Source organism: Sebastes umbrosus, chromosome 7, assembly GCF_015220745.1.
Source record: "Sebastes umbrosus isolate fSebUmb1 chromosome 7, fSebUmb1.pri, whole genome shotgun sequence".
Lineage (NCBI taxonomy): Eukaryota > Metazoa > Chordata > Actinopteri > Perciformes > Sebastidae > Sebastes > Sebastes umbrosus.
In genome coordinates, this window is record NC_051275.1 from 4,517,337 (window position 1) to 4,545,017 (window position 27,681).

Consider the following 27,681-nt stretch of genomic DNA (forward strand, 5'->3'; position numbering starts at 1 on the left):
TGTGGCTTTAACTTTCAGCATGATTTATTTACAGCAGTAACTATACAAACCGCAACCAAATATCAAGACAACACACGCTCAGCGGCAGACCGAAACACCTTTAGAACTTAGCAGCATCTATAAAAATCTAACTCTGGTTTTCAAGCTTCATAAAGTTTTGAAATAGTGCAGCATGCAGATGTTTATATAAAACAGACAGTGTCAAGGACAAAACATGGTTCCATTAGCATAGCACATGAGCACATGAGCTTTAATGTAACTGCAGCATTCATAATGTCAGTGAAACTAGGGCTTCATGTATTACATCCAACTCTAAAGGGAGATGATATTCGCCTAATGAATGACTCCTGACTACTTTGTTCTTGTAAACAAATATATTCCATCTATTTTGTATCAGTTATGTACTTTACACAACGCCTGCAACAAAAGAGTGTATAGATTAAAGCTGTGAGGTGAAATGACAGATAGACAAGTGTAAGTTGTAGCATGGGCAGTGAATCTTTAAGCTAAATCAAAACTGTATTTACAAAAACAGACATGAAATGCTGGAAATTGGCATTTTTTTAAACAGGAAAATGATACATGTAGTGTTCTCAAAACGTATACGTGATAATGTCCCACTGATTCAAACATCTCCCAGTTTAGATAAAAGTGTTTTATTTACAAAACTATCTAGTATTTTAAACTCGCAGACTATTTCAGTAACATCGTTAAAAACTCTACTCTGTCAATGAAATGAAACATTGTTTTGACGCATAATCCAATTAAAATCTAACAGAATTTAGTTTCTCTCAATGGAACATAAATTAGGTTAAATAAAAGCAAAAAACATTTTATCATAGTGTTCATTTAACTAGAATTACCCAACAGGTTCTCATCCCAACTCGTCACATAATGACGCTTTGTCAGACCCCTCGGCGTCACTTTTTCTGCTGCACTAAACATTTTCTTAGGATTAGGCAACAAAACCACTTAGTTAAATTCAGGAAAAAAAACAACATTTTTGGGCTTAAAATGACATTTTTACAGTGCAAATGTGACTTGACGTTGTGAACACGGGACACGAACAAACAGCTGATTGTAAAGTCAAAGTTGTAAACGTAACGCACGGGACATGAACGGCAGTCTCGTGGATGAAAGCCTTGGGTTTGTTGGGCCCATCCACCTCCCCTCTCGCCCGCCCTGTCACCACTCCACAGTCCACTTTCCCTGTGCGTCGACTATTGCCGTGGTTGGGTTTACGTTGTAGTTAATGGAAAGCCCAGTATGCCGAAAAAAGAGAGCCTTGTGCGTCGGTATCGAACGCCGACGGCCGTGACAAAGCATCAGTATCTGACACCTCGGGACTAAGAACGAGCTGAATTACCGCCTCGCGGTTGTGTACCTCTGCCAACCAGTCAAGTTGCAGTTTACATCCATGTCTGTCTAAAATGTCATCATTTTATCCTGTTAGACATTTGTGTGAAATAATCATAATTAGCATATGAATTATTGAGCTATGGCCAAAAATGTGTTTTGTGAGGTAACAGTGACCTTTGACCACCAAATTCTAAATCCGTTCACTCTTGAGTCCAGGTGGACATTTGTGTCAAATTTGAAGAATTTCCCTCACGGTGCTCTTGAGATATTCACGAGAATGGGATGGACGTGAGGCCACAGTGACCTTTGACCACCAAATTCTAATTATTTCATCTGTGAGTCCAGGTGGACTTTGCGCCAAATTTAAAAAAATTCTGTACAGGCGTTCCTGAGATATTGTGTTCACAAGAGTGGACCGGACAGACGGACAACCCGAACACATCCGGCCACGGCTGTCGCCGGCGTGGAGGCCTATATAAAAGGGACCCAGTAAAGAGATTTTTCACCTTTCTCTTTTTTTCCTCACCATTTTCAGTCTTTAGTGAACTAATGCTTGTATATGTCGCGTTCAGGTTTTAGCTGCCCTGGGAATCTGCACACACAATCAGCTTTCCTTTCCATAGTCATTAAATAATGTCTGACAGACAGAGGCACTTTCACAGAAATTACTGATGTGATTCTGAATATACAGTCTGAATATCACTATGGAAACCGAAAGGTGTTTAACGGATTGTACTTCATCCCATTCAGATGTACAGTATGTGCACTAAAAAGTGAAAATGGTCCTAAGGTGAAATCTCTCTTTATATATTATAAATATATGCTTTTCAAAATCCAATGTGTACATTATATACAGGCAATACATATATTCCACAATTCTAGCTGGTGGTAGAGCAACATCATACCTCTAAAAAGGTGTAACATTCATTTGGGAAAGAGGCACTTAAAAAGACATCCTCTGATGAGAAATCATTCCACATTAGCAGCTTCTTGTCTTTGGCTAGTTCCCTGACGGAGACAACACTGTTGTATTTGATCTCTGCTAAATAGGAGGAAACCATCAATCAGCTGCTGTAGAAGACAAACACATTCACACTGAGATATACCGATCACAGTACTGTACCAGATTATTCAGAGCACCGTGGTGCATCATACTGTTCATGTAAAACACAGGTCGGGCCTACAGAGTTGGGCTTTCTATACAGTATATTATCTCAGGAGTAAAAAATACAACAAAAGGCACTGAAGAAACGAGTTTGGGGGGGGATTATTTGCCGATTCTTAATTCATGAAATAAAGGGACAAGGATTTTAAAAACAAATCTCCCCATGGGATTAGGGCACAGTAGCCAGCACTGTGCCTCCTAATGCAGCAAGACGAGTGACAAACTTTCACTAGGAAATCTGCCAAACGCATGCAAATTTGCCTGAAAAAAAGATGAGCCTCATTCATTTTTATCAAAATGCTCTTCATAATTCATAATGACTTTTCTGTAAACAGCCAACATATACAAATGTTGAGCAATTTCATGCTAGAAGAGCAGCAATGAACGCTGAACTCAAAATGTTATTACAGAAGAAAAAGAATGGGGGCTTATAATTCTGTGGATTTAGGACCAAAATAAAGTTTTAACAGTAGATATATTTACAACAGATGCCTTAAAAAAACTTTTCTAAAACTACTTGTGCTTTGCCTTTGGTTCCACAGAATCAGTTGTGTTCAGTAAAATGTATCACATCAAAGTGCAAACCATACAAAAAATACTTTTCAGCTAAAAAATCAAAAAGTTTTTTTGAAAGAAACCTAGGTTTTCAGATGTATGAAGACTCATTTTATCTTTTGAAAAGTTTTTTACGTACCTTTTACATCTAATTATCCTTTTTTTTTTTACTTTCATCAAAAATGTTGTCTGGAATAAGGAAACAACTCAACGCTCTGATTGGATGGTGCATAAAAGTCTCCGAGTGTCTCCTGGGTTTGCAGCTATTTTAACAGAATAGAAACAGGGTGGATGAGTGAACCTCAGGAATCTTCATCATCGTCGTCGTCGTCGTCTGCGGTGGCGTTTTGTGTGTTGTGTAGGAAGGCTTCCTTCTCCGGTGCCATGGGCTCTCCCTTTATTGCTGGCGAGTAGGTGTTGGAGCTGGCCTCTGCACTGTTGCGAATACCATAACCGAAGTAAATAAAGAAACCTAGAAATGGAGTAGAAACATTGTGTCAAATACATTAATTCATTTTCAAAAGTACAGCAGAGATAATATCTGACATTGTTGGCCAAAAATAGTAAGTACCTATGACCATCCAGAGGGCGAAGCGCATCCAGGTTCCTCTATCGAGCTGCATCATCAGATAGACGTTGATGAACATACTGATGACTGGGACGAAGGGCAGCAGGGGAACCTGTGAGGAGACACAGTGTGTATTTAACATTACAACGAGGGCTGTCAATCCATTCAAATATTGTATCGTGATTTATTACATGATTGTCCATAGTTAATCGCAATTATTCGCTAATTAATCACTCTTCAAGTATTTAATACTCTTATCAACATGGGAGTGGGCAAATATGCTGCTTTATGCAAATATATGTATATATCTATTATTGGAAATCAATTAACAACACAAAACAATGACAGATATTGTCCAGAAACCCTCACAGGTACTGTATTTAGCATAAAAAATATACTCAAATCATAACATGGCAAACTGCAGCCCAACAGGCAACAACAGCTGTCAGTGTGTCAGTGTGCTGACTTGACTATGACTTGCCCCAAACTGCATGTGATTATCATAAAGCGGGCATGTCTGTAAAGGGGAGACTCATTCACATATCTTGAGGTCAGAGGTCAAGGGACACCTTTCAAAATGGCCATGCCAGTTTTTCCTCACCAAAATTTGGCGTAAGTTTGGAGCATTATTTAGCCTTCTTCACGACAAGCTAGTATGACATGGTTGGTACTAACGGATTCTTTAGGTTTTCTAGTTTCATATGATACCAGTACCTTAACTCTTTAAAACTGAGCCCGCTACAACCTCCGAAATATCGATTGTGTTAAAGAAAGGAGTGGCGTTAAAACTAATTTGCAATAACGAGTTATTATCGCGTTGACGTTGACAGCCCTAATTTTAGCCCATTAACCTCCTAAACACTTAAAGGGAGCCAGAGATATTATTTTGCTGGTGCTATGGGGGTTGCTCGACTTTTCAGTTAGGGTGCTCTGCTGTGAAATTCAGGGTTTTCGGTCGGCAGACTCGCCACAGTTTAACTTCTACTTCAACACCCGCGACGCACGTAGCCTACTCATGAAGCTCCGCAACGGTTACAGTGTCATTCTGTTTTAAACACACGTCGAGAGATATTCAGCTCAAGGAATAAAGATGTAGGGTTCACAAGCCTGCCAGTGCCTACGCAAACACACCTCAATATAAAAGTTCACACAATTCTGCCACTGACAGAGCTTGACAGGCACACAAGCAGCAGGCAACAGACTCAGGTTTGTGCACATTTCAGCCTCAGATTCTGAGATCGCAAACTCATGCTGTCAGTTTCCAACACCTCGACTAATGACTCAACAGCAAATGAATAATGCTTTGTTTGTGTTGACAGTTTCGTTTAGTTTTTTTAGCACCTAGGCGTTGTCCATTGTGCTCCAGGCACTGTGGCTTATTGATGCATTCTGTGACTTTTTCTCTCTCCCTGACCCGCCAGGAACTCCCCCGTCAGAAACTCATGTGCACACACACACACGTCGACTCTCACAAATACACTCAATAAAATCTATTCTAAGGCATCAAAAATTATAAATAAACCAGACATTTCTTGGGGGTGAAGCCCCTCCCTGGCACCGCCTATGGCTTGACAATGAACTAATTTATATTTCTGATAATAATTTTCAAAAGCCCGCCATACATCTAGAGTTATTTGGTATTTTCCAGGCAGCCATTGGGTTCTATTCACTTCATTACCATACAGTGATGAGATGTTCACAATGATGGCATATCAAATGTCACATCTTTGCGGGTTGATTTTAATTACAAACTGAAACAAACTGCAAACAATTCAAACATTGTGTTTATGGTGTCATTTGTAAATAGTCTGCAGTAACATTAAGTACATGCAATTAGCAGTTGTTGGGCTAAAAGATTAGCCGGTTAGGAGCAACAGGAAGGACTGAAGGGCAAATCCTCCCCTCTTCACTGTTTGCTCGGTGTTTTAAACTGCATTGAAACTGCTGGCTTTTAAAAGGATTTTTTTATGAAATTTTCAAGTGTACAGAAGACATTACCTTGAAGGCAAGCTTGGTCTTGCTCTGCGGCTGTCTCCACACAACGAAGGTGATGATCAGACAGACCGCCATGATGGTACAGAGGATAGCCACTGACCAGGCTGCAAACCCTCCATGAACAGCTACAACACTGAAGACACACACCAGAACACCTGGAGAGGAAGAGTAAAGCAGTAAGGAGAGAGGTCACCGGATGATGTGCTGCATCTGTAACCAGGCGGATTATTCTCTGGGCTTTGCAGGTGTCTCACCTAGAATGCTGGTGCAGATGTTGACGGCGAACCCGGACAGAGGGGACGGCTCCGTGTTGGAAGGGGAAAGCAGATTCTTGATGGTGAAGTGATCCTCTGCTTGTGGTAGGATGTCGATGCTCCCCTCGTTGTACGACTCAGCCAGATCAGGGTCATCCTGAGTGTTGGCCATCTCGTAGGCGACGCTGGGCTGTTCAGGCTGGTACCTTCAGAGGGCAAAACAGACAGCTGTTCACTAAGGCTGAGGACACACCAGGAGAGTCTTTATAAAATCCTAACCAAGTTTAAAAACACACTGCATCACATTCATTATGAGGGTTTAACAGATATTTCTCTCAAGAGAATATGCTACAAATGATTAGGATGATTCATAACTGTAATCCAATATGCATTAAATACATGAAATGCATAAAAGACAGTAAAGCCTAGTTCACACTACACGACTTTAGCCCTGATTTTCTGCTTCCCGACAGTTTTTGGAGCTCCCTTACAAAAGCCCCAGATCAGAGGCAAATCGGCGTTGGCTCGCCGATCACACATCGGCGCTCGAGCGTCATGTGTGAACTGCTCAAAGGAGCGAGCAGAGAGGCTCACCGACAACTCACAGACACATTCCAGATATCTAGCAAGCTAAATATCTACAGCTACAGTCAATGAGAGTGCACAACACGGGTTGAGGGGAAACCTGCGGGAGGAGGGGGTCGCCATAATAGGAACTCACTGTATGTGCTGCATTAGCAACACGGAGCAAAGTTGTTGTTGCACCTAGAGGAATGAACTGTAAAAAAAGGAGTGTGGAAACCGGTGGAAACAGGCTATTTTGTGAACACATGTGCCAACAACAACATCAGCAATGTGTCTCGCGTATGATATCACGTCATTTAACATATATTTGTCGCGAGTTTTCGTGACAAAAGGTAGTTTGGAGACCTCATCGGGGATTCCTCCTGGTGAAACATCTTGTAGTGTGTGACCTCCTGTCGCCGGTCAGTCATGTAGTGTGAAAACCACAATGACTTAAAGACTCACGATTACAAGACAGCAAGTTGTGTTGTGTGAACAGTACTGCCATCTGATGACTTTGAAAGTCATGTAGTGTGAATTTAGCTTAAGACTGGAAGTCAGTAGGTTTAGTAAGGTAGGAGTTTGCAAATTAGAATCATTATTTTAAACTTTGGTAAACTCTCTGTGGCTATGCTCATCCTCAAAGACTCCGCTATTCTGTATTTGAAGACTGCATGTTTCATATCATGAAGCAGCATAGGTCAGTAATCCAGAAGCAAATGGAAACTGAAACTGTGAGCTTTTTAAACACTTGGACACACTCACACACACACACACATCTGGCCTGACTGGTCTCTTGGGATTCCCTTCCCAGTGAGAGGACATACAAATATTGTGTCATTCATTCAACCTGGTAATCCTCTAGCGTCCTGTCAACCTTAGATTGGATATGTGAACGGAGAGATGAGGACTACCTGAGGACCAGCACACAGGCAGCCACCAGAGTATAGGCCAGCAGAGTACCAATGGACATGAGGTCAACCAGGTCCTTCAGGTCAAACAGGAAAGCCATCACAGCTGCAGGACACACGGGAGAAAAATACACAACGTCGGCAAGATGATAGATTTCTTCCAAAAAGTAAAAAAAAAAAATACACAAAGCAAAATGACCACAATACAGTATAATGCAGATATTTTGTATTTTTAGATAAGTCATACACAACTCAATCTACTACTTTACAGCTCCATTTATTTACAACCTTATGTGATTTTGCCACCATCCTCCTTCCCCCACTAGGGCACCTTTGTTACCTTTGGCCTCATCTCAGCTACCTACCAGACATAAGCCCTGCCACCATGGTGGAGATGGTGGGCGTCTTCCTCTCGCTGATACGTGCCAGAAATGAGAAGAGCAGACCATCGCGAGCCATAGCAAAGATAATGCGTGGTAGCGGAAACATGGAGCCAAGGAGACTAAGCCAAGGATGAAGGAAGAAGAAGGAGGAGGAGGAGGAGGAGGCAGAGATTTGTAACTTATAGAATCTGTTCGGAAACTCTAGTTTCACACAAGGCCTCAACTGCAGGCCATTCTCGGCCCAACATCCTGATAAACAACACAGGATGCTGCACTTAGGATGTCCCTGTGTCAGCTTTGTATGTAGCAATAACTGAAGAAGAAAGATTACATTTGCAGGACTACCTTTTGGTTTGGTTTTGGTGGAGTGCTTGCGTTGAGGCCATGTGTACCAAGAGAGTCTTGTAGGGTTACAGGAACCCCAACTAGTTAGTAAGTTTAGGACATGACCTCACCTGCCACAACACCGGATGTTACTGTAGCTGTTAGAGGGGTTTTGGTTCGTGGGCTGATTTTGGCCAAACATTTGAAGAGCAGGCCATCTTCTGCCATGGCCCAGATCACTCTAGGCATTGGGAACATGGAGCCTAGTAGACTAGTACGGGAGAGAGAGAAAAGGCATGCCGTGCAAGTGAATGCACACAGTTAGAAAATATAACAGGGGACTGTTTCCACAAAGTGGGGAACACACCACTGTCTATGTTTGCTGTAGCATTTTCCATAACTGGAACTAAGGAGCTCAAACCATGAAAACAGCCCGAGACCAAAAGCATATAAAAATTGGACACATGCTCTCGGCCAAAGGATCATCTAAAGACGAGTAAAACAATCTCCTTTAAAGAAAAAAAAAAGTTCACTCTCAGTGGATCGGCTCCAAAAATATGTCATCTGGCAATTAAGTGACTATTTTAAATACTACAACTAGTTCACCTTAAAAGGTTCTCCATACAACATTCAGAGCATTAACATAGAAGCAAACAACGATTAGCTATGTAAAGATATAGAGGAGTGATGTCTACCTGAGCAAAGAATGAAGTCACTCTCCCTCTGTTTGCGTTGTAATCAGAGCTTCTCTGTGCTTCAGTCAAACAGTTTCATAAAAAAATAACCTTTTCAAATTATATTTGCTCCAAGCTGCCTACTCCAGCTTTAACACCGTTAGCTCTGTCAGCACTGATGCAGTTGTTTGCACCATTAGCACCGTTAGCTGCGAGCCTCCGGCTCAGCCGTCTCCATGCTGTGAGCCGTTGAAAGGAAATAGAAATGCTCTGAATTTCGCATTGAGCACCTTTAAGTACTGAACTAAACAAAAAGAACATAATAAATCCTATATTCAGTGTATTGGATATTAATTATTAATTCCCAAAAGAAAAAGCATGCAAACATATACAAGTCCTCTACGACTTCTCATGCTGAGAGGCAGTAGGAGAGCTTCTTACCTGGTCGACAAGGCACATAAAGAGCCAATGGCCACTGCGTAAGTGGCTCCCTCCCAGCCCACATACTTAAAGGCCACCGGCAGAGGGCTGTTCATATCCAGCAGGTAGTAAGGCATCATCATAGTGAGGGCCGCGGACACGCCGAAGTACGCCACAAAACAAATGAGGAGCGAGGCCACGATCCCAATGGGAATGGCCCTCTGGGGGTTCTTCACTTCTTCTCCTGGGGAGGAAACACAACTGGGGATGTGAGAGGATAAAAGGAACGAGTGTTGTCTATCGGTTTAATGTAAAGTCCTCTCACCTGTAGTGGCAATGCAGTCAAACCCTACAAAGGCATAAAAACAGGTGGCGGCACCAGAGAGGACTCCAGACATCCCAAAAGGCATGAAGCCGCCTTGACCGAGACTTTTTTCTAACGGTAAGATATCAGATATACTGGAAGTAGAAGGAAGAAAACATTTGCTTATTTCAAACACACATGTATACAGGTAGGGATGGGTACCAAAACCCAGTATTAAACGGGCACCGGTGCTAAGGTAAGAGCAGAGTGAAGTCAGCGAACAGCAGAGCAGAGAGGCTGCAGTGGAGGCAGAGAAGTGGACCAGGTGAAGTGGACCAAGTGAAGTGAACCAGGTGAAGTGAAGATAAGTATGACAACTACGCTCATTGCTCTAAGTGCAGTAAAACCGTCACAAATAAAAATCCAATACTTTATCAATGCACCTGTTCAACAAGCATAAACATGATGTAAACATGTGGAAAAGTGATATCGCAATCTGCTCAGTCTCTCATCCTCCGCTGCAGTGTTTACACAAGCACAGCACGCTAGCTAAAGTTCTGATGAATTCTGCTGGCTGAGACGAAATCGGCCCTCTTCCTCGAATCATATCAGCAGAGGGAGGAGGACAGAGGACAGAGGACAGGAGGAAAGACTGATACTGACTGATGTCTGTGTTCTTCATATACTTCATTGAGGAATATTATTTATTTTATTGACATTTTAGTTTCCAGTGACATTGTTGAGTTTACATAGTAGCTTTGCTGTTGTAAATATTACTGTTGCTGCTCTAAACCAACATTTAGTTATATTTAAAATATAAATAAATTCTAATCCTGTTCTGAATTTATTCTTTTTTTTAAATAATATATTAAAATGCAATTATTTAGTACCGAACCAATAAGGATTATCGATTAGAGTAGTAGTATCGATCAAATCTTTAACGATACCCATCCCTATATACAGTATAGGATCCTTATATACAGTATAGGATCCTTATATACAGTATAGAAACATTACACATTTGGGGAATAAACTTTTCATTTCACCTACTTGAGGCTGGAGTTTCTGGTGGCGTTGAGGATTTCTTCAGGATTCACGTTCCAGTTTTTTAGGCTTCCTTTGACAAAGCCAGAGACGATGACAAACATCAGCACCACGACATTGATGCAGGTGAACACTTTATTCACCATGGCCGACTCCTTCACTCCAAATGCAAGCAGTCCTGCAAGCAGTTCAAAAAGACAATGTGGAAGATGAAAGCCTCTAAATGAGATAAAACATGAGAGAAACAGAGAGAGCGAGAGAGAGTGGTATATATCCAAGCTGCTCCTCACCTGTCAGAGTCATTATTATGAAGACAGCAAATATGTCTGGATACTCTGCCAGGATGCCCGGGGCTCTCATGGTCATGTAATGCCTGCAGAACTCCTCAATGTGTTTTCCAATCAGCTCATCGAAGGTTGCACTCCACGCTCTGGCCACACTTGAAGTTCCTGTGTGGAAGGAAGTATTCATGTAAACTGAACAATACCTGGTGTAGCAGCCAACTCCTTTCCTTCCTCATTTCAAAAGAGTCTCACCAATGACATAAGAGAGGATGAGGTTCCAGCCTGTGATGAAGGCCCACAGCTCCCCGACTGTCACATAGCTGTAGAGGTACGCAGATCCAGTTTTGGGGACGCGGGCCCCAAACTCGGCGTAGCACAGACCGGCCAGGACTGAGGCGAGGGCTGCTATGAGGAAGGAGAGGACGATGGCGGGTCCGGAGCTGTCCCGGGCTACGGCGCCAGCGAGGACGTAGACTCCGGCGCCCAGCGTGCTGCCGACGCCCAGGGCCACCAGGTCAAACGTGTTGAGGCATCGAGACAAGCGGGAGTCCTCGGCGTTACAGTCCACGACCTTCACCCGCAGAAGCTGCTTCCCAACGTCCTTTAATGTGGCCAGAATCATCCTGGCTGCCAACTAAAGCTCTACACGAGATATTTACCTGTTGACAAAACAAGAGAGGAATGACAGAGCACTGAGATTACTACGCATTTACTGTAAACACACAAAGGAAAAAAACAAAACTATGTGCTGTTCCCGTTCCAGTTCGAGTAACCCCTAAAGGTTCCTTGTGCTTCTCACTTTGATTTGATGTTTTAAAGGTCCCATATTGTAAAAAGTGAGATTTACATGTCTTTTATATTATAAAGCATGTTGCAGTGATATATAAATACTGTGAAAGTATCAAAACAATCAATCCATGGAGAAATACACACAGCCGGTATTCAGAAATTGTGTGTTTAGAACAAGCCGTTAGGATTTCTGTCCATTTGTGATGTCACAAATCTACAATATTTAGACCATTTCACAGTTTTCAACATAAACATTCTAAATGTGTCCCAGTTTATTTCCTGTTGCAGTGTATGTGAATGACATCAGTCGACAGGATGTAAACATGGACCTAAGCTGTCTCCTAGCAACGCAATTCCGCTGCCATTTTGTTGAAATGTGCTAAAACAGAGTGTTTCAGACAGAGGGTAAATACAGGTATATTCAGACTGAGAGTATGAAAAAAATAATGTGTTTTATGAACATTAAAGCATGCAAACATGTTCTAGTAGAAACCCAAAATACAAGCATGAACCTGAAAATGAGCATGATATGTCCCCTTTAAGAAATAATAGCTTAGTTGATTAATACCAATAAACTAATGATTACAAAGTGCTGACATACAAAACTGACATTTTGTTGTGTTTTTTCGGAACAAAAGCATTTTGCCCATCGGCATTTACAGTGAAGACACACCCTAATTCCTCTGCTCAATCTACTTGCATTATGTGTTCAGTGATGGAGGATATTACTATACATGAGAATAGCACATCTGGGTACTTTGCCCTTGCGTCACGCTCCCGCCCCCTTTTGGGTGACCCTCTAATTCGACTGGCGGTAAATACAAATTCTGAGGTCTTTGCTAATTGAATAGCATAAAACAAGAAAATCATATTGATTTTTTAGCTATTATGAGCCCAAATCATACGGCCAGTCAGGCAAACTATTATGCCATGTTGTTGCCGAGGTGTCATATCCCGACATATACAACTACCTTACTGAATCTCCAGGTAACTGGTACTTTTTCTGTCATTAAGAAACTTTATTTTGACGTTTTGGTCGTCTGTCCAATGTGAAGTTACTATAAACTAATTACGTCGCCAATGGTGGAATGAAACTAAGTAGTAGGCTACTCATGTAGGCCTACTGTACTTAAGAACAATAGGCCCTTTTCACAGCAGCCATGTTGACATGGCATTGACGGGTAAACACAGGTGTAATTAATAACATTAATAATGGCCTTGTTCCATTTAGCTGGGCCAGGGCACTGGTATTGTGCATGCTGGCTCACTGGAATGGCTGTGACACACTAAATAAAAACGCTACCATAATTATTTTATTAATTACACTGGCTGCTATGAAAAAGGCCTATTGTTCTTAACTTCTTTACCTGAGTATTTCCATTTTATGCTACTTTATACTTCTACTCCGCTACATCTCAGAGGGAAATATTATAATTTTTTTTAATCCACTACATTTATTTATTTATATATTTTTCTTTTACATTGACAGCTTTAGATAGTCTGCTAGTGACTTTGAAGATTCAGACTATTAATATAAAATATGAATCAATTAATGAATGATGATGTATTATCAGAGGTTAGGCTACCCGGCAATATATTATTAAGTATTTAAAATTAGCTCCACCTTTACCAGCTGCAACAATAAAGTGATGAACACATCAATAATTATAATACAATAATATATTACTCTAAAATGGGCCATTCTGCATAATGAGTACTTTTACTTTTGGTACTTTAAGTATATTTTGTATAACCTGTGTTGAAGTGTTTGCAACAGACGTACACCTATTGACTAGCCGAGTCCTGTGGTTTACCGTTTACATCCTTGTCCATCATCTCATCTGTCCTTCACTCTTTGGGGAAGTGAAGAAAATCGTAAACCTGTGTTGTTTTTTTTATTATTGTTTGACGTGCAAAACACTTTTACAGTGTTGTTTTCATCTACAACTCATTAACCCAATGTCATAAACAAGCTTGCTGGTCTTTGCAGCAAAAATGTGACTTCATTCATGTCAGTGACACCAAATCTTAAATCAACATGAGTCAGCACAGATTACACAACAAAGTGTTCAAACACCCTGCAGCAGCAGGACACACAGACAATTAACTTAATACACGGATGAGTTCTAATACCAATAGCAGTCTTCTTAAGCATGACGAGAGCATGCAAATGTACTGTATATGTAAAAACTGTGGGTAGGACATTCACTTCAGGAGAAAATATTAAAGTATAGAAACCCCAAAAAATGATGCACAAACAGGTTTCAATATATTTTTTAACACTTTCATGGTAACATATTTAAGTGCTCAGATGAGATAGTATAGTACATACTAATAGCTTGTATTGAATACTACATACTATTAGCAATGACTAGAATGCAATATAAGTACTACAAGCTGTACATTTGCACGTTTTAGTTTAATAAACTGTCAAACTACTAAAAAATATACTGCACATTTACATTTGAAGATCCAAAGGGTTGCTCACTCTCTTTTTGTTGTCCATCATATTGCTTCGACAGTGTCTCGTGCAAAGAATGAATTTGCATACTAACATTGGAGTCTCATTTTAATGGTTATTATAATTTTAAAAGTATGATCCATTATTATGTAGATGAAATAACTATCTGGGCGCCTTTTATGTTTACAGAAGAGTTATTACTACTCCCAAAATATATTAATCTCTTTCTCTTTTCTGTTTTTTCAATTACTGTTATCAACACGTATTGTTCCAGTTTAGCGTGCAGGCAGCAGTAACACTCTGTTTCAGCTGATTCCCATAATGGAGGAACCTACTTGAGATAGAAAACGGTTGCTGACTTTTATTCTCGTCGAAAAACAATATGCCAAATTAAGGCACGTGAACAATATATTTTTCAAATACTGTAATGTTAAAAAAACATATTGTTCGCATGCCTTAATTTGGTATAAAAAGTTGTTTTTTTTCAACTTTTTATGCCTTTTAAGTTAAAGTTTTTAATGCAATATCAATGTTACGATGTCAGCAGTAATGGACATATTAAATCTTACCGTTTATTATGACTAAACAAAAGAAGGGTCAACTAAAGCATGATGTTGCCAGACGTTTCATAACAACATTATCTGCCCAACAATTGCATCATGATAACTTGTAAATATTGTGCAGGACATAATCCTTCACCTGACAATATAAGATCCAATTTCAAAGCCTCCTCTGAAACAGCATAGCAGCAGAGACAGATATAGATCTGACCAACAACGCAGACAAGTACTCACTTTCACAACACAACCACACAGGATCCTCTGTTCTGTCTTCACCGATACACACAGTTACTCTTCTTTCAGTTTATAAATCCACTCAAGTACTCTCTCTCTCCAGGAGCGGAGCCCAGTAGTGTGGTGTACTGTAGTGTGTATTTCCAGTCAGCTGAGGATGAATCGAGCTGAGAGGGACGTTTACAAGCGCTGCTGTGACACGTGACACACACGCCTCTTAGTGTACAAACCATTCAGGTGTCCAGCTCACAAATAGAACAGTGACACTTCACATGGCCTCAGAGCTCAAGACACAGAGCAGCTGTGATGCCGTCCATGTAACCCGCCCCCCCCCCCCCCTCCCCCCACCCACCACCCCCCCGTGCAAGACCGACTGACTCTGACAGGCTTCACTCATTCTAGTAAAGTCAAGAATACAAGAATAATGGTTGTACTCTTTTACCTTCTTACAGCAGAAAATACATTTTATACTTGACTACGGTGCTAAGCTGATTACAAATTGGGAATTACAAGCAAATAAAGACAATATCAATCACATAAATATGCAGACACAGAGGGAGGTTTCCTCTACAGGATGTGTGCAGAACATTCTTCCAAAAGAAGACAGGATTCAAGGACTAAAGCTGTCGAACGGCTTTGTGTTGTCCGTCTAGGTTATGATGACCTGGACAGTTGGAGCCAGACATTTCAAGTTTGATTAGACCAACATGTCCATGCCAAAACAACCCTGCTGAATGTACATAAAGCTGAAACTAAACTAAAAACTGCATCTGTAAACTGTGTCTAGTAATCTGTGTACTTCTCACAACAATCCAAAAATGTGAACCGGAGTTGGGCATGAAAGAATATGTCCTTATATGTTGCGAAAGCGAGAACATTTGTTACATCGCAGCGCGGGCAGCAGGGGCGGGAACAGCCTAGTGGTTCATGGCGGAGGCGTGCTGTAGCATGCACAAGATGTGACATGCAGCGGCTGAGCTAAAAAAGGAGGGTGGGCAGGAGAGGACCCTGCCCTCCTCTCGGCCAATCATCAGACTCGACACCTAAACGTGACGCACGGGGGGCACGTGTGTGAATTTGGAATAGCAGTCAGTCACATGTCCTTCACTATTTGGCCTTAGGCAAAATACTTGTGCACCTTCAAACGTCTTTTTATGTTCGCTGTGACATTGTTTATATGCATGGAGAGGACAGCGGGGTCACAAGAACACATCAAACTAAACTTTAAGAGAATATGAAGTCACTGGTATTGGTATTTTAGACGTATTATAAACTAACATTTCCGTTGATTCTCTCCATGTAAACTAATGTTAAATGTAACATTACATCCTTAAAATATAGTTGCTTTGCTCTCAGTCAGAGCTGTAAATCTGTGCGACACACCCGCACAACCTGACGACCGTCTTTAATTAGAATTTTCCCTGCGTGAGTTTAAAAGACGGCAACAGCAGAGAGCCAATTCGGAGACCGCCGGTGTCCCACTTGGCACGTGAAGGGTATTCAGCAGCACTACTGTTACGTGCCTGCAGGGCCAGACAGGCCTGCAGAGCTTTTCTCCTGTGTTGTTCTGCCCCTCCTCCTTGTCTTGCAGAGGCTTCCAGGATCCAGAGTTAATGGAGGTGATTGGAGTCCACCTGTGCAGAGTTTGCCAGCTGCTGAGTGGCTCACACTCATTATATCCAGCCAATCGCTGTCGTGGGCTGCACATAAAAGAGACACACTCTGGGCTGTCTCTCTCTCTCTGACTCATTTGTAAATGAAGTATTTGAATTGTGCAGACACTTGTTTCCAGTGGGAAATTAAAGTTAAGGTTTGTGGTAAGGAGGTAGAGGGCATAGGTAAGTCTGGGGTACCCTGTACATTTTGCACGTAGGTTCTTTTCATGTCTAGAAACACTAGGTTTAGTGGTTGTTGCCTACCCCTGTATGTTTTGTAACCTGCTGTTTTTAGATAACTTAGTCAGCCTTTTGTTTGTTGTGTTTAAAGAAGACAGATTTAGTTAGGCCTAGTTTTGGTTTGTTAATTTTGATTATTTGGCACAACTATATTGTCCCTACCTCCACCACATTTGTGAACCTCCAATTGTCCTTTAATAAACTGTTAAATTCTGAACTTCACTTTGACTCTGTTTTAAATTTGGTTGTTGTTAAGTTATTGTTCCACTTTGTGGACGTAACAAATGGGGGCTCATCCGGGATACTTTTCCCATGAACAAATCAACAACCGAATTGATGAGTCACTGTGGTAGTTGGAAATCTGTGTAAAAAAAAAATGGCATTTAATCTACAGGATTTTGTGAATGGTCCTAATTTGGAGCAAGTTGAGAGATGTCGTAAAGACGACTTACTTAGCATTGCGGCACACTTCAACATTGTAGTGTCCAAGTATAGTGTAAAAAAAGAAATAAAAGCGAAATTAATTGAAAAATTGGTTGAATTAAATGTTTTAGAGGTTCCAGGCAACCCTGATTCCTCTGTTGATGGAAGTTTACATGATGCAGGTTCCCTAGAAGAACCAAAGACTCCCAAGGAGGAGCAAATAGAATCAACTACTCCTCCGAGGAAATTAGCTGAAAGTGATCCTCCTCCTGCAACATTACCACGCTTTGAGGCTTTCTCTCCAGGCAGTCGAGGTTCTAGCAGTGATGCTAAGCTTAAGGTTCGTCTGGCTCGCCTTCAGTTAGAAGAGAAGGAAATGGTGCGTAAGGCAGAGTATGATCATCGATTACAACTTCGTAAATTAGAACTGGAGGCAGAAGTTAGAATACGGGAGCTTGATTTAGAGGCCCTGAGAATCACTTCCAATCGGTCCCTAAAATCTTCCGAGGAGGGTGTACCAAAACATGATGTTCATAAAACTAGGTTTGATGTAAGTAAGCATATTGCACTCGTGCCAACATTTAGAGAGCCAGAAGTTGATTCTTACTTTGGTGCATTTGAAAGGATTGCTACTGCACTAGATTGGCCCAAGGACATGTGGCCTATCTTATTACAGTGTAAGTTGGTAGGTAAGGCACAGGAAGTAGTATCATCTCTTTCGTTGGAAGACAGTTTGAACTATAAGGTTCTAAAGGAGTCTATTTTGCGTGCCTATGAGCTTGTGCCAGAGGCCTACAGACAGAAGTTCAGGAATCATAGGAAACTGGCTGAACAGACCTTTGTTGAGTTTGTACGAGAGAAAGGTGTTCTTTTTGATAAGTGGTGTGCAGCCAATGATGTTGAGAATAACTTTGAGTCCCTCCGTCAGTTGATTCTTTTGGAGGACTTTAAGAATTCTCTCTCAGATAAAATGGTGATGTTCTTAAATGAACAGAAGGTGACCTCAGTGAGTAAAGCAGCAGTACTATCTGATGAGTTTGTTCTTACTCACAAGAATGTGTTTGTGTCTTCCTCTCGTCCAGATAAAGTCACTGTGTCGCGTCCTGTGAGACCTGATCCCTCATTGGAGAAAACCTGGGGACCACGGTCTCCTCCACGTAGTGATCGTGAGTGCTTTTACTGTCGAAAAAAAGGTCATCTTATTGCTGATTGTTTGACTCTAAAGCGTAAACAACAAAATCCATATAACCCGACACAACCGAAAGGTGTGGGTCTGGTGAAGACTGTGTCCATGCCAGGAATCAAGAAAGTTCACAGTGAGGATGTTGAACCTGATCCCTGTTTCAAACCTTTCATTCAAAAAGGTTTTGTTTCTCTTACTGGTGATCCAAAAGACCAGCAGTCGGTAACGATTTTGAGAGACACAGGAGGTTCCCAGTCGATAATTCGAGCAGGCATCTTACCATTGTCGTCTATATCATCATGTAACTCAAGTGCAATTGTACAGGGTGTTGGAATGAGTTATATTCCGGCCCCTTTACATAATGTACATGTTCACCATGCCCTGGTTAGTGGGTTATGCAAAGTTGCTGTTCTTCCTGCGTTACCAATTAAGGGTGTTGACTTTATTCTGAGCAATGATCTGGCTGGTGGTAAGGTTGTGCCAGTTCCTGAGGTGGTTGAAAGCTCTCCTACCACTTCTGAGTCTGACCAAATGGGACAACTGCTCCCCAGTGTCTTTCCGGCTTGTGCTGTTACCAGGGCCCAGTCAAAGAAGTATGATCTTGATTTGTCTGACACTATCTTTGTTAATGACCAGGTTCCTGATTTTGCTGTGACACAGTCTGATAGTCAGCTTACTGATCAGCCCGCTGACATCATGTCTCAGTCCACTCGAGAGGTTGTTGAACTCCCGGCAAGTCGTGCGGAATACATTGCTGCACAAAAAGGTGATTCCACTCTTTCCAAATGTCTGTCTTCTGTCTTTAGTCAGGAAGAAGCTAAGAAAAAGAAAATGGCTTATCTGTTAAATGATGGCTTGTTGATGCGTCGCTGGACAAGTGAAGTTTCAGAGGATGTAGATGTAGACTGTAATGCAACTTACCAAGTTGTTGTTCCCACTGTGTATCGTTCACAGGTACTGTCCTTAGCTCATGATCACCATTGGTCAGGACATATGGGGGTTACAAAAACTTATAATAGAGTCCTTAGACATTTCTTCTGGCCTGGACTCAAGTCTGATGTTGTTCGTTACTGTCGTACCTGCCATGTGTGTCAGGTTTCAGGGAAACCAAATCAGGTGATTGCTCCTGCTCCTCTCAACCCGATTCCAGTGATGGGTGAGCCATTTGGGAAAGTAATTGTTGATTGTGTTGGACCGTTGCCAAAGACTAAGAGCGGTAATCAGTTTTTGGTCACAATTATGTGCTCTTCCACCAGATTCCCAGAAGCCATTCCGCTACGGAAAATCACAGCTCCGGTTGTCACCAAGGCTCTTGTGAAGTTTTTCACGGTATTTGGTCTGCCTCGTGAGATACAAACTGACCAAGGTACCAATTTCAAGTCCAGAGTCTTTGCTCAGGCCCTGAAGGCCTTAGGAATTAAGCATGTTACCTCTAGTGCTTACCATCCAGAGAGCCAGGGGGCACTAGAGAGATTCCACCAGACTCTGAAAGCAATGCTGCGCCAACACTGCCATGACAGTCAGAAAGATTGGGATGATGGCATTCCTCTTTTGATGTTTGCTGCCCGTGAAGCAGTGCAAGAGTCACTTGGCTTCAGTCCTGCACAGTTAGTGTTTGGACATGAAGTTAGGGGTCCATTAAAGGTTCTCAAAGAACAGTTGGTGTCTCCAACAGACAAGATAAAAAGTGTTCCTGAGTATGTTGCCATGCTTAAAGTTCGTCTGCAGCGCGCCTGCTCAATGGCTAAAGAGGCTCTAGAATCTTCTCAGGTAAAGATGAAGCAGCACTATGACCAGAAGGCAGTCGCCCATTCATTTCAGCCAGGTGACAAGGTTTTGCTTCTCTTGCCTGTGTCTGGTTCGGCCCTCTCTATCAAGTTTTCAGGTCCCTATGTAGTAGAGAAGAAGCTTAGTGATACAAACTACGTTATCCAGACACCTGACCGCAGGCGACGGACCCGAGTGTGTCATGTAAATATGATAAAACTGTATCATTCTCGAGATGATCAAAGTGAGTCATCTCCAGTCCATGATGTGAAGACTGTTGTTTCACCTGTTGTCTCTTTTGCAGGAGTGAGTAGTGCTGGTGATGAAGATGGGTTGGTGATGCGAAATGCCACCCCACAGGGGGCAAGGTTGAGCAACTCTGAGGTATTGTCTAACTTGCCCCAATACTTATCTCATCTCCGTAGTAACCAGCGTAAAGATATTGAACAGATAATAGGTGAGTTTCCAGGTTTGTTTGGTGATGTTCCCTCCCGGACTTCTGTTGTCAGTCACGACATTGTCTTGACCTGCCCTCGGCCGATAAAGCGAAATGCTTATCGGGCAAGTCCAGCAAAAAGGGAGGTGATGAAAAAGGAGGTTGATTATCTTCTTAAGAATGGATTTGCAGTGCCAAGTTGTAGTCCATGGAGCTCCCCTTGTCTCTTAGACATAAAGTCTGATGGGAGTCCTAGATTTTGTAGTGATTTTCGCAAAGTGAATGCTGTGACTGTTGCAGATGCATATCCTTTGCCACTTATGGATGACTGTATTGATGAGATTGGTCCGGCAAAATTTGTCACAAAGCTTGACATGTTAAAGGGGTATTGGCAAGTCCCTTTAACTCCACGTGCTTCAGAGATTTCTGCTTTTGTGACCCCTGATCATTTCCTTCAGTACACGGTGATGCCCTTCGGCATGTGTAATGCTCCTGCTACCTTCCAGAGACTAGTCAACAAAGTACTTGGAGGTGTCTCAAACTGCAGAGCCTATTTAGACGACATTGTTGTTTACACCGATGATTGGGAGAGCCACAAGGCCACATTAAGGGAAGTTTTCTGCCGACTTTCGGCTGCCTCTTTGACCCTTAACCTTGCAAAATGTGATTTTGGCAAAGGCACTGTTCTTTATCTTGGTCAGCAGGTCGGTCAAGGAAGAGTGCGTCCTGCAGATGCAAAGGTAGCTGCCATTACGGCATTCCCTGTACCCACCACCAGGAGGGAATTACGGCGTTATCTGGGGATGGCCGGGTTCTTTCGTCGGTATTGTATGAACTTCTCCACTGTGGCGGCCCCACTGACTACTTTGACCAGTCCATCCAAGCCCTTTGTTTGGACGGATGAGTGCCAAAAGTCCTTTGAGAGTCTGAAAGCTCTATTGTGTTGTGGTCCAGTTTTGTCTGCCCCAAATTTTTCCTTGCCTTTCAAGGTGGAGGTTGATGCCAGTGGTGTCGGGGCTGGAGCGGTGCTTCTGCAGGAGGACACCCAGGGTGTTGACCATCCCGTGAGTTATTTTTCTCGCAAATTCAATAAGCATCAGCTTAAGTATTCCACTATTGAGAAGGAGGCCCTCGCTTTGTTGTTGGCTTTGCAACATTTTGAGGTCTATCTTGCATCCAGTGTTGAACCCATTAGAGTCTACACAGATCATAATCCTTTGGTGTTCCTCTCAAGGATGTACAATCACAACCAGCGTTTAATGCGTTGGTCGCTGATGGTTCAAGGGTTCAACCTAGAGATAGTACATAAAAAAGGGTCTGAAAATGTGGTAGCTGATGCATTATCACGTAGTTAGCAGGTTTGTAGTATAGCATTGTGTGTATATAATTCCAGCCATTGTTGGAATCTTATGGGTGGAGGTGTTACGTGCCTGCAGGGCCAGACAGGCCTGCAGAGCTTTTCTCCTGTGTTGTTCTGCCCCTCCTCCTTGTCTTGCAGAGGCTTCCAGGATCCAGAGTTAATGGAGGTGATTGGAGTCCACCTGTGCAGAGTTTGCCAGCTGCTGAGTGGCTCACACTCATTATATCCAGCCAATCGCTGTCGTGGGCTGCACATAAAAGAGACACACTCTGGGCTGTCTCTCTCTCTCTGACTCATTTGTAAATGAAGTATTTGAATTGTGCAGACACTTGTTTCCAGTGGGAAATTAAAGTTAAGGTTTGTGGTAAGGAGGTAGAGGGCATAGGTAAGTCTGGGGTACCCTGTACATTTTGCACGTAGGTTCTTTTCATGTCTAGAAACACTAGGTTTAGTGGTTGTTGCCTACCCCTGTATGTTTTGTAACCTGCTGTTTTTAGATAACTTAGTCAGCCTTTTGTTTGTTGTGTTTAAAGAAGACAGATTTAGTTAGGCCTAGTTTTGGTTTGTTAATTTTGATTATTTGGCACAACTATATTGTCCCTACCTCCACCACATTTGTGAACCTCCAATTGTCCTTTAATAAACTGTTAAATTCTGAACTTCACTTTGACTCTGTTTTAAATTTGGTTGTTGTTGTTAAGTTATTGTTCCACTTTGTGGACGTAACAACTACAAAAAGCCCACCTGCCCTCATGATGTAACTGGTGATGGAGCAAACACAGTGCCATGTGAGGGCAATCATAAAACAGACAGCTTACACAAGCCAAACAAACTTTCCTTTCCAGGGATTTAGTCCTTAGTGACATCGCGAGGGGCCACACTGACCTTGGAACATTAACGAACAGAATGGAACAACAACAGGCAGCTGCTAGAAAAAAGGAACTGCAGCTTTTACTAGTTTCTGAGTTTTGCTGAAATGTTCATACCTTCACAGACGGAAGCCTCAAAGTGGGTCTTGAGCACACACTCTTGCCCTTGGGGAAGAAAACAGAAGAGGAAAATTAACAAATGAATGTCCTAAAACCACTCAGGCTTAAAACTAAAAGGATCCATTCATGACACAAACAGATAATCACATTAATGCATGACTGTAAACCAAACACACACATATACAGTTCAGCCAATTATAGCATCATCCATGATGTAGATTGAGAGATGTTGACACCCTAGTTTGAAGCCAGGTGCAATGTTCAAAACCGTCCCCCTTCAGACAGCCCCCCTGTTAGAGCTCAGCTGACTGACCTTGGGAGGCTCCTCACTCATTCAGTGTTTACATTCTGACGTCCTCAACGTTCATACTCTGACTGGGACTTTATGCTAAATCATAAATGTCTCAGTGACACCAAATACAGCATCTGCTCATGAACTTCCAACCCCAAAACATGTGTGACTGATATTTGAGACTATTATCTATGTGTGTGTATGAGTGTGTTAATAGATAAAGTGTCCCAGTCTGACCACTAGCTGGCACTGTGCCCATAATATTGCTCCTAAATATGATAAAAAACTGATAAATTCACATTTATTTCGCAGCTGACCACACTGTGTGTTTACAATGAAATGATTTGTTTGAATTCATTTTCATATATTTCTAAAGCAGTGTCTAATTGGTTGACATGTCAGGAACATATAATATTTAATATTTCTTTTGCAACTCTCCTACAGACCATGAACAAGTCTGTTTTATTCAATAAAGAACATAATAATTGTTTATTTATTTATAGAAACAAACATTCCTCATTGTCTAATACATCTACACACTTTCACAATGTTTTATCATGGATGGTCACTGCACAGTGAGTGATTAGAAATGAAACGCCACAGGACACTTAACGGCCTTATTCTAACTGAACTACACTAGTTTAACAGATATAGAAACAGATATACTGCTCCTGGTTTTTATAAGCTTTATAGCAATGACAATGTTTCTGGGTTGAAGGTGTCAGTAACTAATATATTCTATGTAATGTTTGTCACAGTTTTCATGCTTTAAAATACAAAAAAGACAAGAACCACAAGATTTCAGCGTTTGTTCTACAATTCTATTCTGAAAGAGTTTTAAAGGTCCCATATTGTAAAAAATGTTCATGTCTTTTACATTATAGAGCAGGTTTAAGTGCTATATAAATACTGTTAAACTATCAAAACGCTCAAAATACGGAGAAATACACAAAGCAGCCTATATTCAGAAATTGTGCGTTTGAAACAAGCTGTTAGGATTTCTGTCCATTTGTGATGTCACAAATATACAATATTTAGACCATTACATGGTTTTAAACATAAACTTTCTAAATGTGTCTCAGTTTATTTCCTGTTGCAGTTTATGTAGATAACATCAGCCGACAGGAAGTAAACACGGACCGAAACTGTTGTCTAGCAACGCAATTGAAATGCACTAAAACGGAGTGTTTCAGACAGAGTGTAAATACAGGTATATTGAGGCAGACAGTATGAGGAAAATAAAGTTTTTTTTTAACATTGCAGCATGTAAACATGTTCTATTAGAAACACAAAATACTAGTATGAACATGATATGGGATCTTTAAAGCCAAAACCATGACAGGAGACTGGAACTCCTCATTAAAGAGAATCAAACTATTTGGCTGGGGGGGGGGGGGCAGCTCCCCAAGGCTTTCCATACATGAACATCTTGTATACGTAGCTAGTATCAGCCCAACACGCTGCCCTCACTCCACTTCAAACCATATGATTTATATTTAGGGAAGTTTGTTTGGTGCAGCAGTGATAAAACAACAGACTTGTCAGACTGATGGATGGACTGACTGGATGCAGTATTGACCTTTGTGAAAGCAAATATCAGCTGAGTGGATAATACAGGATTTGTACAACGTTATGTTCTATTCTGGTCAGCTTTTGATGGCAGTATTTTCTCAGTCCTTTTCAGCAAATTCTGTGTATTTAGGGAATCTTTGGGGAGGATTAACATAAAAAAGGGACTGGAGAGCAGATAAAAGAAGTTGAAAGAAACACAGAATAATGATTGTGTTTCTTTTAGAGAGTATTTCAGCAGTCTTTATTGAAGAATTTCCTCTTTTTGTTTCCACAGATTCCTTGCTGAGCTAGAGTAACACAAAGAAGTAATATTGAACTAAAAACAGAGAAACTTTGATAGAATTGAATTTGACTAACTCAGACTTCTGAAGCCTCGTATCAGCTGTGGACGAACCTTGAAAAGCATTTTTGTATGAAACAGTTTAGTCCCCGTCTCAAACATTGCAATCACATTAGAAAGAAGAGATTAAATAAAATGTGAACCCAAACTAAACCCTAACAATGACCTATCTAAAGCACAAATGAATCACACTGATATACAATAAAGATGGCCTCTTTAGCCTAAAATATCAACATTGCTATTGATATTATAAGAGTGTTGCACATGAGGACAATGTTGACTGATAAACTGATGATTTTGATCAACTGATTCAGAGTATTCATTTGATTCAGTTTTGGTTTGAACTCTGCGTGATTAATGCTAAACGAGTCATTTCACATTCTGACAGATGTTTCAAAACATCTGTCAACATTGGGCCAAAATGTAGGCTATTAGTAGTCCTGCATTCAAATTGGATCCAAAAGATATTTGGCGCAATTAAATATCAAATTTAGGTTAAATATATAAAAATCACAGCCTCACATAGTAACACAATGCATTTTCAAACATATGTTTAATCAAAGTCCTCATTAATATCTAGCCCTACCCACATTAATATCTGGTCAGAATTCAGACTGTTTAACTATTATTAAGTCATAGAAAACCAAAGGTGCTATAATGTCCATGTATTTACAGTGTGCGTGTGTGTGTGTGTGTGTGCGTGCGTTCAGCCACTATCTTTAGCACAGATGAATCATTCATGTAAAATAAAGTTGGCCTCATTAGTCTGAAATGTCAACACTGTTATTGATACTATATGATGGTGTTGCACATGAGGACAATGTTGAGTGATAAACTGATGATTATGATTTTGATTAACTGATTCTTAGTATTATTAGTATGATTTAGTTTGGTTTGAACTCTGCATGATTAATATATTATTAACATATCACTTCACACATTCAGACAGATGTTTGAATGCATACAAAATTGGGGCCAAAATGTGGGCATGCATGATTTAGAGCAATTAAATATCACATTTAGGTGAACATAATATCACTTACAGATTCACATATGCATTTTTAAACATATGTTTAATCGAAGTCTTCATGATCTATAGCCTACCTGCATTAATATCTGGTCACAAACTTTGTTATTAAGATATAGAAAACTTGGATGAAAAGTGTGCAATGCTGTCCATGTATTGACAGTGTGGGTGGGTTACAGTGTGGGTGGGTTACAGTGTGGGGGGTTCGTGTGAGTTCACCAGTCCACTGGTGGAAGTGACACCAACTATAAAAGGCAATGCTTCTCTTGGCGCGCACAGCTGCAGTCTTTTAACATCCACACCAAACTCCTTCAGATTCACCACTATATTCTATAGTATGGCCTCTCACCAGTGAAGATCTGCTTTAAAGTGTCTGCTACAGTATGAAGAGAGGAGTAGAGTACAGTAAACTGCTCTCTGATGCCCTCAGGTTGTATTGCATCAGCCGGATGGCTCCTTCCTCCATAGTCTCATTCACACCATGTGGACTCACTCACTGCTTCCCAGTAATACTGCAGGATCCGCATGGCTGACATGAAACCACGCTGCTACTGCTGCTTTCCTCCTCTCACAATCAACCCGCAGCCTTAAACATGCGACAATCGCAAAGAAAAAAACACTTTAACTTTAAAGAAAGTGTCCAAAAAATCTACTTTGATCGCCTCACCTTCTTGAAGAAGAGTCCGATCACACACAGCTTCTGCGTCTCTCAGTCTGCGTGTCTCAACCCGAACCAAGAGTCTCCAGACGCGCTTTTATTAGTCTCAAACTTTTGACAGATGGTTTGTTGGGAACACACACACACATACACATTCACACACATACACACATACACACGCGTGTAGAAAGATCCACATTTACTGTTGGGAGGTCCGCCCAGCTGTCTGGCTCCACCCGAGTATTAGAAAGGAATATCAGATAGTTTTCCTCCTGCAGGTTCCACCTGGAACCACCAGATGTCGCTCTTTACCAGCAAATGTCTCCTCCAGCTCCTCCTGTTGGAGGCATCCTGGATGGTGATCAGAGAAACAGCAACACACCCTGTAGTCATGTCTTCATTTTACATTTGGCTCTATATATCAGTATGCACATGTTGACCTCTGTCCCTGCCGGTTCCTCCATCCTCCAACTCTCCAACCTTCATGGCTGCGTACATCAGCGCAGGATGATTATGGATTGCTTGTAAAGTTGCACAAGTCTCAGTGGGGGAAACAAAGCTGTTCCGCTCCATTCTCTGAGTTCCCTCCTGCAGTACCATGTCGTGATCCTCTTATTTCAGCCCCATTCTTCATATATATGCCCAAAAAATCTACACCAGGATTTGGGATTATCAATGCAAGGGGATCCTTTCCGACTGCTCAGCATACAAAACAGGAAGTCCCACCAGTCATGACTAAGCTCCATCCTGCCTGGGATGGAGGTTTTAGGCCCGGGCCCTGGTGAAATAGCTAGCTGTTGGAGGTTGTTGAGATCAGTTGGATACCGAGGCTGCTTCATGATTGCTTTGACTGTAACTACTACATGTATCAAAGCTTACTAAAATGTAATT

General features: G+C 41.5%; 1 protein-coding gene and 2 long non-coding RNA genes across 6 annotated transcripts; 2 read left to right on the forward strand and 1 right to left on the reverse strand.

Annotated features, from left to right (window-relative positions):
• LOC119490860 (high affinity cationic amino acid transporter 1-like) lies at positions 1-27,049 on the reverse strand. 4 transcript variants are annotated; one of them, XM_037774381.1, is made up of 13 exons: positions 26,800-27,049; positions 22,899-22,946; positions 11,057-11,463; positions 10,811-10,969; positions 10,527-10,698; positions 9,498-9,631; positions 9,194-9,416; positions 7,737-7,873; positions 7,375-7,477; positions 5,897-6,102; positions 5,646-5,797; positions 3,651-3,759; positions 1-3,551 (listed from the first exon to the last, which is right to left on the reverse strand). In XM_037774381.1, the coding sequence occupies exons 3-13, from the start codon at positions 11,424-11,426 to the stop codon at positions 3,382-3,384; spliced, it is 1,935 nt and encodes a 644-aa protein (XP_037630309.1). In that variant the 5' UTR covers positions 11,427-11,463; positions 22,899-22,946; positions 26,800-27,049; the 3' UTR covers positions 1-3,381. The 4 variants fall into 4 exon arrangements, with proteins under 4 accessions (XP_037630309.1, XP_037630305.1, XP_037630307.1 ...); XM_037774377.1 differs by lacking the exon at positions 7,737-7,873 and adding an exon at positions 8,210-8,349 and having other exon boundaries at positions 26,800-27,047; XM_037774379.1 differs by lacking the exons at positions 7,737-7,873; positions 22,899-22,946 and adding an exon at positions 8,210-8,349 and having other exon boundaries at positions 26,800-27,047.
• On the forward strand, positions 16,366-16,965 carry LOC119490876. Its single transcript, XR_005207496.1, has 2 exons — positions 16,366-16,491; positions 16,812-16,965. It is a non-coding gene; the product is annotated as an uncharacterized LOC119490876 (long non-coding RNA).
• On the forward strand, positions 21,402-22,576 carry LOC119490877. The gene is made up of 2 exons (XR_005207497.1): positions 21,402-22,102; positions 22,423-22,576. It is a non-coding gene; the product is annotated as an uncharacterized LOC119490877 (long non-coding RNA).
• Positions 27,050-27,681: the final 632 nt, after the last annotated feature.